This window comes from Frankliniella occidentalis, unplaced genomic scaffold (assembly GCF_000697945.3).
Source record: "Frankliniella occidentalis isolate FOCC.00 unplaced genomic scaffold, Focc_3.1 Scaffold1, whole genome shotgun sequence".
In the NCBI taxonomy this organism is placed as follows: domain Eukaryota; kingdom Metazoa; phylum Arthropoda; class Insecta; order Thysanoptera; family Thripidae; genus Frankliniella; species Frankliniella occidentalis.
Window position 1 is genome coordinate 4,202,806 of NW_026267131.1, and position 12,340 is coordinate 4,215,145.

The 12,340-nt window shown below is 64.3% G+C and overlaps 1 protein-coding gene across 2 annotated transcripts in view; it reads right to left on the minus strand.

Annotated features, from left to right (window-relative positions):
• Positions 1-12,340, minus strand: part of LOC113205707 (uncharacterized) — a 26,124-nt gene that overhangs the window by 10,116 nt on the left and 3,668 nt on the right. For both annotated transcript variants that reach the window (XM_052264715.1, XM_026421422.2), the window contains exons 4-10: positions 8,360-8,505; positions 2,416-8,146; positions 1,902-2,339; positions 1,020-1,784; positions 674-948; positions 405-592; positions 198-309 (exon numbers count right to left, since the gene is read on the minus strand). In XM_052264715.1, coding sequence (XP_052120675.1) covers positions 198-309; positions 405-592; positions 674-948; positions 1,020-1,784; positions 1,902-2,339; positions 2,416-8,146; positions 8,360-8,505 — 7,655 coding nt within the window. The remainder of the gene's footprint in view (positions 1-197; positions 310-404; positions 593-673; positions 949-1,019; positions 1,785-1,901; positions 2,340-2,415; positions 8,147-8,359; positions 8,506-12,340) is intronic.

The window sequence follows — 12,340 nt, forward strand, 5'->3', positions numbered from 1 at the left end:
CCATGGACACCTGCGCTGCATTGCCTGACTACTAGGCGGACCCCTGCCGGACTCCGGGTAGGCCACCCGCCATAGACACCTGCGCAGCATTGCCTGACTACTAGGCGGACCCCTGCTGGTCTTCCGGTAGGTCACTCGTCGAGGACTGCTGCGAAATTTGGCAGCTCTTTTGTCACTATGAGGGTCTATCCACTCACCGCCTTGATCTCCCTCTCCTGGAGGATGCCGTCGCAGGCGTACTGCTTGTCGCGGTACGGGCACTTGACCTCGGCGTCGTCGGAGAACTGGACGGTGTTGATGAGGCACGCTCTGCAAACAGCGGTACCAGCGCGATGAGACACCGAGAGCCACCCGTCAACGAGAGCTGCGCTCGCCCCCAGGCCCCGGGCCCTCGCCTCACTTACCTGCAGAAGGTGTGCAAGCACTCCCTGAGGACAGCGCCGTCGCCCGGGCCGTACTCGGTCAGGCAGACGGGGCACTCGAAGTGCTCGGTACTTGGCACTAGGTCCTGCCGCTCCAGGTTGACGAGCAGCTGGTACTGGCGCTCCCGCTCCTTGTTGCGCTGGCGCTCCAGCTCGTCTGCGTCCAGCCCCTGCACACAAGCACACATCCATACAGAATCCATCGTTTATAAAGCAGCGCCGTGTGAAGAAGAGCGAGAACAATCCTGTACCTCGTCGAAGGTGGCGGCGGGGCGCTCGGCGGTGCAGGCCGCACACCCAGGGCGCACCCCCGAGTTGAGAAGGGTGCACCGAGGGCATCTCCAGCTACCCGGGAATTGCGTGACCTGCGACCCGGAGGCGGTGGCTGCGGGCGCAGCAGAGGCCACCGTGGAGGCCGCGGTGGGGGCCGCCGGGGACGCTACAGCGGAGGCCGCAGGAGAGGTCGCGCTGGAGGTAGATGGTGCGGCCGAGGCAGCTGTGGCGGCAGCCTGGCGGTGGAAGGGGCCTGCAAGACATTATAGGGTGAGCACACAAAGCGCGGGGGAGGGCGTGTCTATGTCCGAGCTGACAACTGACCTGCTGCTGTCGCTCGGGTCGGCGGCGGCGAGGAGGGCGCGTTCGCGATGGTGGTCGTGTTGGTGGTGGCTGTGGCCAGCACGGTCTGCAGCGGTTGGCTGCGGTAGCCGGACGTCTGCGGCCGCACCGGTGGGTGCTGGGGCTGCGCGACCGGGCCAGGCGTCGAGGCGCTGGCGGGGCCTTTGCGGGGCGTCGGTACAGGCGACCCCTCGGCCGCCCTCACCGTCGGGGTCGGTCGGCCAGGGGAGGCTGCCGGGGCTGCCAGCGTGGGCGATGACGCCACTCCACGCGCTGCTGGAGTGGGCGATGACGCGTCCCTTGCCGCCGGCGTCGGCGATGACGTCACACGGGCAGCCGGGATGGGCGACGTCACCCTCCGGGCCGCCGGCTCCGGAGACGCCACTGCCCGGGGTGCCGGCGACGTCGACGCCGGCACAGGTGACGCTCCCATCCTGGCCACCGGGGACGGCGACGTTATCCGTCGGGGTGCGGGTGTTGGCGTGCTCTCGACCAGCGTCGGCTCGGTCGCAACGGTCGGCTGTGCGTGGGGCTCCCCGTCCGACAGGTCCTCGTCCGAGTCCTCGCAGAAGCTGTACCGGTCCTCCTCGTAGTTGTAGTACCAGCCACCGCGTCGGTTGCCGACGGCGGGCGGTGGCGGCAGTCTCCGAGGTCCCGGGCCCTCTAAGGTCGCACTAGAGGGGCGGTCTCCCGAGCTGGAGTGACCCGAAGCAGAACTTCCATCCCCGTCCGCCTCTGCGTCGGCCTCTGTAATGATTTTGTGCGGTTAGGTTCGCTTGTCGTTATATTGGTCAAAACAGGAACATGTTTAAAGTGATTTTTGAAAATACCAGATTTGAGAACTTATCAGTCAGTAGTTCTTACCCGGGGCCACGAGGTAGAGGAACACTGGGCAGCCCGACTCGCTGACGTTGTGGTCGCGCAGCGTGCGCTGCAGGTCTTGCGCGAGCTGCTTGCCCAGGATCCAGCGCTGGACGTGCTCGGGCAGCTGGAACTCGCGCGCCACCTTGGCCGCCAGCTCGCCCACGGTCATGGACGGCGTCACCTGCAAGGGGATGGGCCCCTGGTGCGACAGCTTGTCCTCGACGTACATGTCCACCGTGATGCTGTCCTGCTGCTTAGGCTGCCTGGTCACGCAGCACGATATCTTGAGCCGCGCCAGGTCCTTGGCGAGGCGGGCGGCCTCCTGGTGCTGGCCGCCGGCGATGGTGGCCTCCAGGCGCCGCAGCAGACGGTTCACCGCCAACGTGTTGACGTCGGGCATGCCGTTGGCGTCCAGCGTCTGCGAGCGGTTCAGTGCAGCTGCGGGGCAGAGACGGGACGGCAATGAGGTCGAGATCGGGCAGGACGCACCCAAGCTCTCATGGAGTGAACCTACCTCGGAAGTCCGCAATGCCCTGCGGAACGGTCAGCTGCTCCGTCAGGCGGTCCACCTCACTGCAATCGCTGACCACGCTGAGGCTGCGAGACGGACCCGATGCCGACGCCGACCCGGAGGCGCTGCTCTCCACGGAGGCGTCACGGCTCAGCCGTCCGGCCGACGACGGTGGCGTCTCGACGGAGCTGGCGCGACTCGAGGACGTAAGGGAGGACTGCGGCCCGAGCCGGGGGGAGGCCGCCGAGCTGGTGCGGCTGAGACCGAGCCCGCTGGCACCACCCGATGGGGAGGACGCGAAGGAAGCCGCGGACCTGCCCCGAGGGACCAAGGGAACGCCGGTCTCGCCAGCGTCCGAGGGTGACGACGAGAATGACGCCAGAGAGCTGCTACGACTGGCGCCGCCGGCCGACGAGGCGCGCGATGACAGGCCGCCGGCTGCACTTGAGGCGGCTGACGACGACGGAGTGGCGAACTCGGCCGACTCCGTCGTGGACCTTCGCTCGGGGCTGGAGTCGAGCGCGGCGGACGGGGACACGGTCTTGGCGGGGGCCGCAGCGGCGACGGCAACAGCAACAGCAGCATGGCGCTGGACAGAAGGACGAGGAAGCACGTTCATGTACAGCGGGCCAGAGGAGGCCCTGGTCGCAAAGTCCCTAGGTCTGATGAGCTCGAACATGCCGGTGCCGAGGCGGCGCGCCTCTGGGGCGTCCCTGCGCAGGGACGTGTACAGGACGCCGTCCTGGACCACTGGCTCGGCACCCTGAGGGGCGGGGGCGCGGCTCTGTGGGGCGGGGGCGGGGCGCGCTGGGGTCGGCTCAACCTTCCGGACAACCTGGGCGCTCGTCTGCGCCGACGAGGACACCTTGGTGGGCTTGGCCACGGCTCCGACCAAGGCCGGCGGGACGGGGTTGTTCTTTTGCTCACTCGCCTCCGCGGGGACCTCGGGTCCCACCCTGCCCCCTGCGGCCGCCACCCCTGCCCCCACCCCTGGACGCCGTGCGGGGCCGGCTGAGTCGCCGTGCTTGATCGCGAGGGAGTCCTTCATCTCCTTGAGCATCTCGCGCAGTTTAAAGCGGTCGCGGTCCTCCGTCAGGTGCGGGGCGGGGGGGTCGCGGGTCTGCGTGGCCGCGCTGGCCAGGTCGCCTACAGCGTCCTCCTCGACGCACGCCGAGTTCCTGAAAAAGGCGATGCGCGCTCGCCGCAGCTCCTCCACGTCCGTCGCGGCTCTTGGCTGAGGTCCCTGACCGCCCAGCAGGTGGCCCAAGTGCTTGTTCGTCATGTCCTCGCTCTTGCTCTTGGCGAGCGGGGCCCGCGGCCTGTCGTTCGGGAGGCGCCCCCCGATGAACGTGGACTGCTGTGGCTTCACAACCGCGGTCTGCTGGCCAGCACTAGGCGCCATCGTCGGCCTGGTCACGGGGGCGGAGACGGGGGCGGAGACGGGGGCGGCTGCAGTGGGCGTGACTTTGGTCGAGGCCACCGACTGGCTGGACATCGCCGAGCTGGCTGGCTGCGGTTTCACAGCCTGGACTCCTGCGTGGTTCAGCGGGTGGTTGGTCTCCGCGAGCGGCAACTGGGAGATGGCCGGTTTGGGTGCTGCTGCTTGGGTGTGCACTTTGTCGACGGTGTGCTGCGATGACGTGGAGGTGGAGGGCTTCTCCGCGTTGCCGGTCACCGAGGCCTTCCCATCCTTATCCAGATATCGCTTGAGCTCGACCTCCCAGTTTATCCCACTGGTGGCCTTCGCCACGCCAGAGGCCTTCTCTAGCGCCTTGTCCTGTGCCCTCTTGTCCTCGTTGAGAAAGGCAGGTGGGCCCGTTGGCACATCGGCGTCGTCCTCTCGCACAGAACGCCTTTCGGCCGGCCTCCACATGGAACACGCGTCGCAAGTGAACCTCCAGCGAGGGTTTTCCAGGGTGCAGCGGGGACACACCCACATCGCGAGCCCGTTGAGCGTCACTGGGCGGGGCGTCTGAGTGATCGAGACCCTCTCCGAGTCCACGGCGGCCTTGTCCGCAAGGGAGACAGCCACCTTGGCCGCGCTCGGCAAAGGGTCCTTCTTTTCCAAGGTTGGAGGTGTTGCAGTTTCCGGTGCCGTCACTGCAGGTAGCTTCCTGTCCGAGATCGAATGGGTGGCCGTCTTGGCGAGCGCCGGCACGGTAGACGTGATTTTGAGCGCATCTACCGAGAAATCCTTCTTGTCCGTCGTTATGGAGCTTGAGGGGGCGGCATGTCCATTCACGGCCTTGGGCGTAGCGCTTGGGTACAGCGCGAGGTCGCTGTCGTCGTCTACGTTGGCAATGGGAGCCGTCACCCTGAACGCCTCCTCCGACAGTGCGGCCGCCTCCGCGCCAGTCTCATAGATCGAGGCAAACTGCCTTCGCGTGAGGGGCCCCGTGGGGGACTGCGCTCGCGGCCTGTCGTCCGCGTCGCTGCTCTTGGACCTGGCGCCGGCGAAGGCGGTCCTCTTGTCTTCCTGCGACGAGCTCGCCGAGGTGCTCGCTGATGGTCCTGCCTCCGGGACCTTGCCAAACACGGCCGAGCTGCCCGGGATGCTGCTGATGGCGTTGAACAGCGAGATGAGCTCTTTGGCCGAGTTCTTCCGCGGCAGCTCCAGGTCTTCGTCATCGGCGGGGCTAACCTCGGCGGCCTCCGGTTCCTGCTCCGCGCCAGCGACGGTGGCGGCGGGGCTGGCGTAGAACTTGGCGTCGCGCTTGGCCTGCAGGGCGGCCTCCCGGGCGTGCTGCTCCTGCACGATCTCGGCGGCCTCGCGGTCGAGCTCGCTGATGTTGGGGAGCATGGACACTGGCGTCGACTTGCGCTTCTCGCCTCGCCAGTCCTCCGTCAGACGGGAGAAGATGTTGAAGCGGCTGCCGTGGCTGCTACCCCCGCTGCCGCTGTCCGCCGTGGTTCCGTGACTGCCGCCGGTGCTCCGCGGCACCCCGGACTCGGGCATCCACTCCTCCTCCTCCACCGACTTCTTGTGCCTCTTCTCCAGGCTGCGGAAGATGTCCCTGAAGCCGCCGCTGTCCCTGTGCGACGAGGACGAGGATGACGACGACGAGGACGATCGCTTGTACCACGGCCGGGGCGACACGGGCCCCGGGGCTGCGGCCGCCACGCCGGGTGCCATGTTCTCCTTGGCAGCCTGGGGCCTGCAGATGTCGCTGTTGGCCCTGGGGGTGCGCGGCGAGCCGGTGGCCCGGGGAGTCCTCGGGGAGCCCGGCGGGCTGCCGATCCTGGCGGCGTGCGCCTGCAGCTTGTTGATGTTGCCGAGCAGCCGCTCGCGCTCCTCGGCGCTCAGCCCCGCACCCCCGCCCTTCTTGTCCTTGTTGCGATCCAGCCTGAGTTGCCGGTCCAGCTTCTCCTTCTCCAAGCGCTCCCGCTCCAGCGTCTCCTGGGCCAGCTTGATCTCCCGTTCGAGCCGCTTGATGTTTTCTTGTTCTAGACGTTCCTTCTCATTCTTCTCTTGGAGCAGTCGCTCTGTCTCATTCCGTTCCCTCTCCAGCCGCTCCACCTCCTGACGCAGCTTCTCCTTCTCTCTTTCGATGAGTTCTCTTTCCAGTCTCTCCTTTTCTAGCTTCTGTCTCTCCAGCATAAGCTCCCTCTCCCTCTCTCTTTCAACTCTTTCCCTTTCTAGACGGTCTCTCTCGGCCCTCTCTTTTTCCTGTCTCTCCTTTTCCTGTCTCTCTTGTTCTTGTTTCTCTTTTTCCAGCCTCTCCTTTTCTTGTTTCTCTTTTTCTAGCCTCTCCTTTTCAAGCCTCTCCCTTTCGAGCCTCTCCCTTTCTATCCTCTCGTTTTCTAACCTCTCCTTTTCTTGTCTCTCCTTTTCTAGTCTCTCCTTTTCTAGCCTCTCCCTTTCTTGTCTCTCCTCCTCTTGCCTCGCTTTCTCTTGCCTCCGCAGCCTCTCTAGCCGCTCTTCCTCCCAGCCGGGGGGCTGCGGCGCCGGCCTCTTCTTCTTGCCGCCCGTGAGTGTCCCGGAGGGCGTTCCAAAGGGCGTTCCGTAAGGCGTGCCGTCGGGCGTGGCGGCCCCGGGCTCGCAGGGGGGCGTTGGCGCGCGCCTCTTGCCGCGGACGTGGGCCGGCCGCTTGTCCGTGGACGTGTCGCTGGCGGAGCGGCGGTGCTCGTAGCGGCCGATGTGCAGGGTGGCGCTCTCGTACAGGGGGCCGGTGAGGTCCGGCGGGGCCCGGTGCTCGAGGGTGGCTGGTAGGCTGTAGTCGTTGAACGGATTGGGTGGCGGCGGCTCGGGGGCACGTCGCTTCTTCCTGCCTAGCGTGGGGACGACGACGTCCGGGTAGGATCCCGATGTCAACGGCGTAGAGCTCCGGGTGCTGCCCACCAGGTCACTCTGCGCCGTGGACGTGCACGGCTGGGATTGCGCCTCGTCGGGCGCCTGCGACTGGACCGGGGCGCTGTCGTTCGGGCGTGTTGGGCCGATGGTCTGCGCTCGTTCAGGAGTCTGTGAAACGTCCTTTTCACGACGATCCGGTGTTTGAGAGGCGTCACTTCGGAGACGGGTTGGAATATGAGATACGTCACTTTGGTGTCGATCCGGTGTCTGTGACGCGTCGCTTTGCCGTCGATCCGGCGTTTGAGAGACGTCACTTTGACGTCGATCCGGTGTCTGAGAGGTGTCACTCCGCCGTCGGTCCGGAGCCTTAGGCTCCTCGCTCAGACGAACGCTTGCACCCTCACCGGCCCTACGATGAAGGCTATCGGGTGTGTCACTTTGTCGTCGAACGGGGGCAACGGGAATTTCAGTCTGATAACCGCTTGCCTCGAGGCGATCTGCCTTGCGGACAGCGTATGTCTGGCGACCATCCACGCCCTGGTCAACGTCGGCGTGCCGTCCACCTAGTTTGCGGTCGACGTCACTTTGACGTCGGTCGTTAGTGCCGACGCTCAGGTCGGTGTGGCTGCGGTGCTGCAAGCTGTGGATGGTGCTGTCGCTGCCGTACAGTCGGTACTTCCTCCTCAGGGACACGCCCCGCTCCGACTCCCGTCGGCGGTCGCGCTGCCGGATCCGTTGTCGGTACGAGTCTGTGTCCGCCGCGGGGAACCCCCTCCTTGGCACGGGGCTGACGGCCCCCAGTGGGTACGCGCCTGGCTGGACGAACGCGAAGCTGTTCACGGTGGCCGTGCTTAGCACCGTGTCGATGCTGCCGAAGCTGGTGGCCCGGCCCGGTCCGCTCCGGAGGTAGCCGTCGTCGTCATCGTCGTCGTCATCGTACTCCTCGTCGTCGTACTGGTCCACGTCCTCTGTGCGCTCGTCGGCGCCGTCCGGCTGCTCAGCCTGCTTGCCGCCCTTCTTGAACCAGCGGAAGAAGGAGAAGAGGCCGTAGCCGCTGGACGGCCTCGGCTGGTGTCCGGCCTGCAGGGCCTCTGCGCTGCTGCTCCGCACCGGCCCCGAGGCCTCGACGGGGTCCTGGCCGACCGACGGGCCGCTGGGCTGGCCGGACGTGGAAGGTCCCGCCAGCTGCCAGCTGAAGGCGCTGTAGTCTCCTGAGCGCGTGAGGCGCACGCCGTTCTTGAGCCTGGGCGGCGCAGACGGCCCGGGGACGGACGGGGCCGCGGTGGCGGTAGATGCCGACGAGGACCCGGCGGCGGCGGCTTCGTCTTGCTGCTGGAGGACGTGGTCACGGGTGTCGTACACGGCCTGCCTCGTTTCCTCCTCGACCAGGGGAAGGCTCTGCACGAAGGTGCCCGTGTTCTTGCGGCGGACCGCAGGCTTGGGCTGCAACCAGAACCAGGACGTCGGGGTGGGGGAGGTTCTCGGTGGAGTGCGAGAGAGCAAAAGGGGGACGCCGCGCCCGTCCCTGCCCCGTCCCTGCCCCGTCCCTGCCCCGTCCCGCCCCGCCACTACCAAACCCTTTCCCTCCCCTTCAATAAGTTCTCTCTCACTGACACGCGCGCGCGCACACTCGGCCACCCTGGAAAGAGCACTCACGTATGGCTGCCCGGGTCCTGCGTTGAAGTACTCCGGCGGGGCCCCTCCGCCGTGGTCCTGGAGGTGGTCCGCCCAGTCCTGCTGCTGCTGATGATGATAGTGCTGCTGGTGTTGCTGGTGCTGCCACCCCGGAAGAGGTCCTGGTCCTGCACAAGGACAAGAAGGGAGAGCGTCTAGCGTACAATTTTCATTACATTTTAATCAACTTTTCTGTAAGCTAGCTTGTTATTCACGGAACTGCAACAGGCGTCCCCTACTCCCCCCCCCCCCCGTCAGGCCGATGCCCCGTGGCCGTGGCAATGGGAGCGGACCGCGGACCGCTGTGTGCGCAATCTATAAATACGGAGAGACAGGGACAGGCGGTGCCGGAGGGGGGGGGGGGAAGGGAGGGGGCGGAGGGCCCTCGGCCGCCCTCGGCAGTGTCTCGTCACCTAATGACGCCTGCCCCGCCCTGCCAGCTCGCCGCCAGCGAGTGAATCAAATAACCCTTCCATATTCTTGTTCTGGTCCCGCGGGCGCCGCAGCAGGGCCACGGCAGAGGGCACGGGCACAGCCGAGCAGTGCCAGAGCGGCAAAGGGAGGGCAGCGGTGAGGGTGACGGGGCAGTCGTCATCACATCACCCCTCATCCCCCTCATGTGGAACTTGCAGCGGCCCGGCGAGCCCAGCAAAGAACAGCAGGCGAAGATGAGATGAAATGGAAATGAATGTTACGTAAAAATAAACCCTGTGGCATGTGTAGTGTTGCTGTCTCTTCTGATTCATAGCCCTCCCCGCCCCTCCCCGCCCCGCCATTGCCCGGGAGGCGCCGCGCCGTATTTTCTGCCGTCGACGCCTCGTTCCTTTGCGCTCGCCACTCGCCTTCAAGCAGACGATTGGTTGGATTAGAAGAGCGTGTCGCGGAGGGGCGGGGCGAGGCGGGACGGGGCGGGGCGGGTTAAAGCGGTGATCGAGTCGTCGTACTCGAGGACTGAATGCTGCTGCTGGGCAAGAGTTCGTGCACCGGCGATCGCCCCCCCCCCCCCCCCCCCCCCCCCCCCCCCCCCCCCCCCCCCGCCCCGCGGCTTCGAACCGCACGATTTCTTCTCGGCATGCACATTGCTGCCAACCTCAACCCGTTCAACCGCGGGAGCGCCGCCCCGCCACCGACTTCACCTACAACCACTGTAAATCTGGAGTGTCCAGCAGCTGTGTGCGATTTAACCCGGGTTTTTCTGTACGACTTAGGTCACACTCTTGCTGGATACCCCAGATTTACAGTGTAAGCATAACAGTTAAACTTACACTTACACGATTCGCTCGGTGCACGCACCCTTCCCACGCTCAGCAGCGGCGCCCCGCGCGAGCAGCATGCGCGGCCAAGAGACAGTTTCTCTCTTCGTTTGACAACTTGTCGTGCCCCCACCACCCCCCCCGCACCCCTCCTCCGGGTCTATATTTGGGAGGATATGCAGGCTGCTCCCATGCCATGACGCGGGCCGGGGTGTCAGTCTGGTGGTAGGCCAGTGGGGCAGTGTGTGTGTGTACACGAGCACGCACTTCACACGCTTCTTCCGGGGGCCGACTACGACAAGCACAATCTAAACCGTTTATCTACCTGCCTTACGCTCCAAAATACCGGCGGGTACTACAACTGTAAGCCTCGCATACTTTACCGCATGGATAAGCAATTAAACAATTAAATCGTATTTTTGTGTGGGACAATGAACGAACTCCATACTGCTCTTTTATGCTTGGACAAAAACAAATAATGCGCAAAAAACGATAGTTCGATACAATTTTGTAAAACACATACGCACGTTCCCTTTTCTCTGTGCAATGTGCGAACGCAGAATGTGCCAACCAGTGTCTGCCCACTCGCCGCTTGCAACTTTGCTGCCGTTTATCCAAAGCTATTCTCGGAGGTAGGGGTAAGACGGCATACAATGCAGCGACCTAGGGGGCCGCTGAGGCCGCCGCCGCCGCCGTCTGACGCCAACTAAGTGGCACCATTTCTAGCGAGAATCGCGCCGGGTCTATTTGCACCGCCCGCCGTGCAGCCATCCCCCCAAACCCATTCCTACACATACAAAAAAAGGAGAAAGTTATTTTCACGCCCCGATGTTAAGAGCACGGTAGGGAGTGAAATAAAAAAAAGGTTACGATGAAATTTAAAGCCCCGTTAAAAAACCCTCCGCTTTCGTTTTCGGCGTGGTCCTCCTGGTGGTGGTAAGAAGCCGGGACTGGGTGCTCTCGATAAATCGCTATACGCAGGGTCTGTCTACCTCGGCGTAGCCAACGCGTCCCGCCGCGCACCGCCTCGCCGCACCCTGCCCCGCCAGGCTGAGGTGCCCTCGTTGCGAATATTAACGCGACAGCGGCAGCAGGAAGCGCGGGGTTAACCATACGCCGCTTTGAGCGCCTTCCTCTCTTCCTCCCCCGCTCCGTCCAGCGCCACCCGCACTGCGTCTCTCACTTGCGAATAGCAACTCTATCGTCAGTCAGAAGTCCCCCTTTCTTAAACCCCACTGAGAGAGACACCTGAAGGGGTATGAAATAGAGGGAAGGGGGCACTGGGTGCGCTGGGCGGCCGCCGGCGAGCAGGCGAGCCACAGACAAACAAAATACGGTTGGGAGTTCAACGCCTGGCCCGGTCGGTTGGAGGGGAGGAGGGGAAGGGAGGAAAGGAGGAGGAGCAGAAGTCATAAATTCAAGACTCACGAGGAGGTGTTTCGGGCGGAGGTGCGAGTGCGGTGCGGTGCCTTTTGTATTTTCAGACAGTTGTTTTTTAGAAAAAATACAATTAATAAAATACCCACATTATAGAACAAAAGCGCAAGCGCACTCGTTGAAATTTTGATTCGCGTTCTCTGCTTCGTTGATTGAGCCGGTCTACCGAAGTAACTTGAGCCGAAATGTTTCATGTTAAATGCAAAGCATCCATTGCAAAACGCACAGGTTCGTAACCACCTACTCATCCGTGTGTCTCTTTTCGTTCTACAGATGATATTGCTTTCACAATACCAAGCGGGTCCGTGGAGCACGAGAACAACATCCTTTGTTTTCACGGCAGCCGGTGATTCAAGTTCATGTGAACTGACGTCTTTATCCGCGTTGAGGTTGAAGTTGAAAGTTGTGAGGCCTGCCGAGGCGACCGCCTGCGGCGCGACAGGTAGGCGACGCGCATCGCATCCGAGTCTGCCGGGAGTGCCTATCCGGGGAGGACGGGCGCAGCGTGGAGAGCGACGAGGGGAGACGGAGGGATCTATGGGAGGGAGGGGGTCGGAGCGGGCGTGTGGACGTGGGGCGGGGGAGAGAAGGGCACTCTGGAAATGAAAAATGCCATCGAACGTCGTGACGTCATTGTGTGAGGAGAAAGAGGGCGCATCGCTCCGTTACGCCGTCTGCGACGGGGGCTCCATAGGCGTGGTGGGCTGGGGGCTATCTGAGAATCTCTTTCTTCCCTCTCCTGTACTGCTGAGAGATCGTTAGGATTGGGTTGTTGGTTGTTTGTTATTGTTGGTGGGTAGGTATGGGTTAAAAGGTTTCCACTGAAGTCGACACCAGCTGCTGGGATCATTCGGTGTCGAACCGAACCCGGACAAGAGCTTCACAGCCTCTGGCAACAACCACCTGTTCCTGTTCAGGATCCGGAGCCGTGACCCCCGGGCGTATGACCCCAAGACCCCGCGGCCGCGCTTGCTGGTACTCACCTGGCGCAGCGGCGCGCGCCGGCCGCCCGACGAGGAGGCCGTCCGCAGGTCCACCCGCACCCCGACCACTCCCCGGTGCACTTGAAACGCGCGCACGCTCGCGAACCTCCTCTCTCTGACGCACGACCGGCACGGCCTCGAAGGGCGCCGCCGACACCTCCCCGGCGACGAGCTGCGAGCGTCTGCCGGGGCGTCGCCGCGCCGCGTCGCAGGACCACCGGGTGGTGGCCTGGCCGGGCTGGCGGAGCTGCCGCGACGCCACGACCCGGCGACACTGCTGGGGGGGGGGG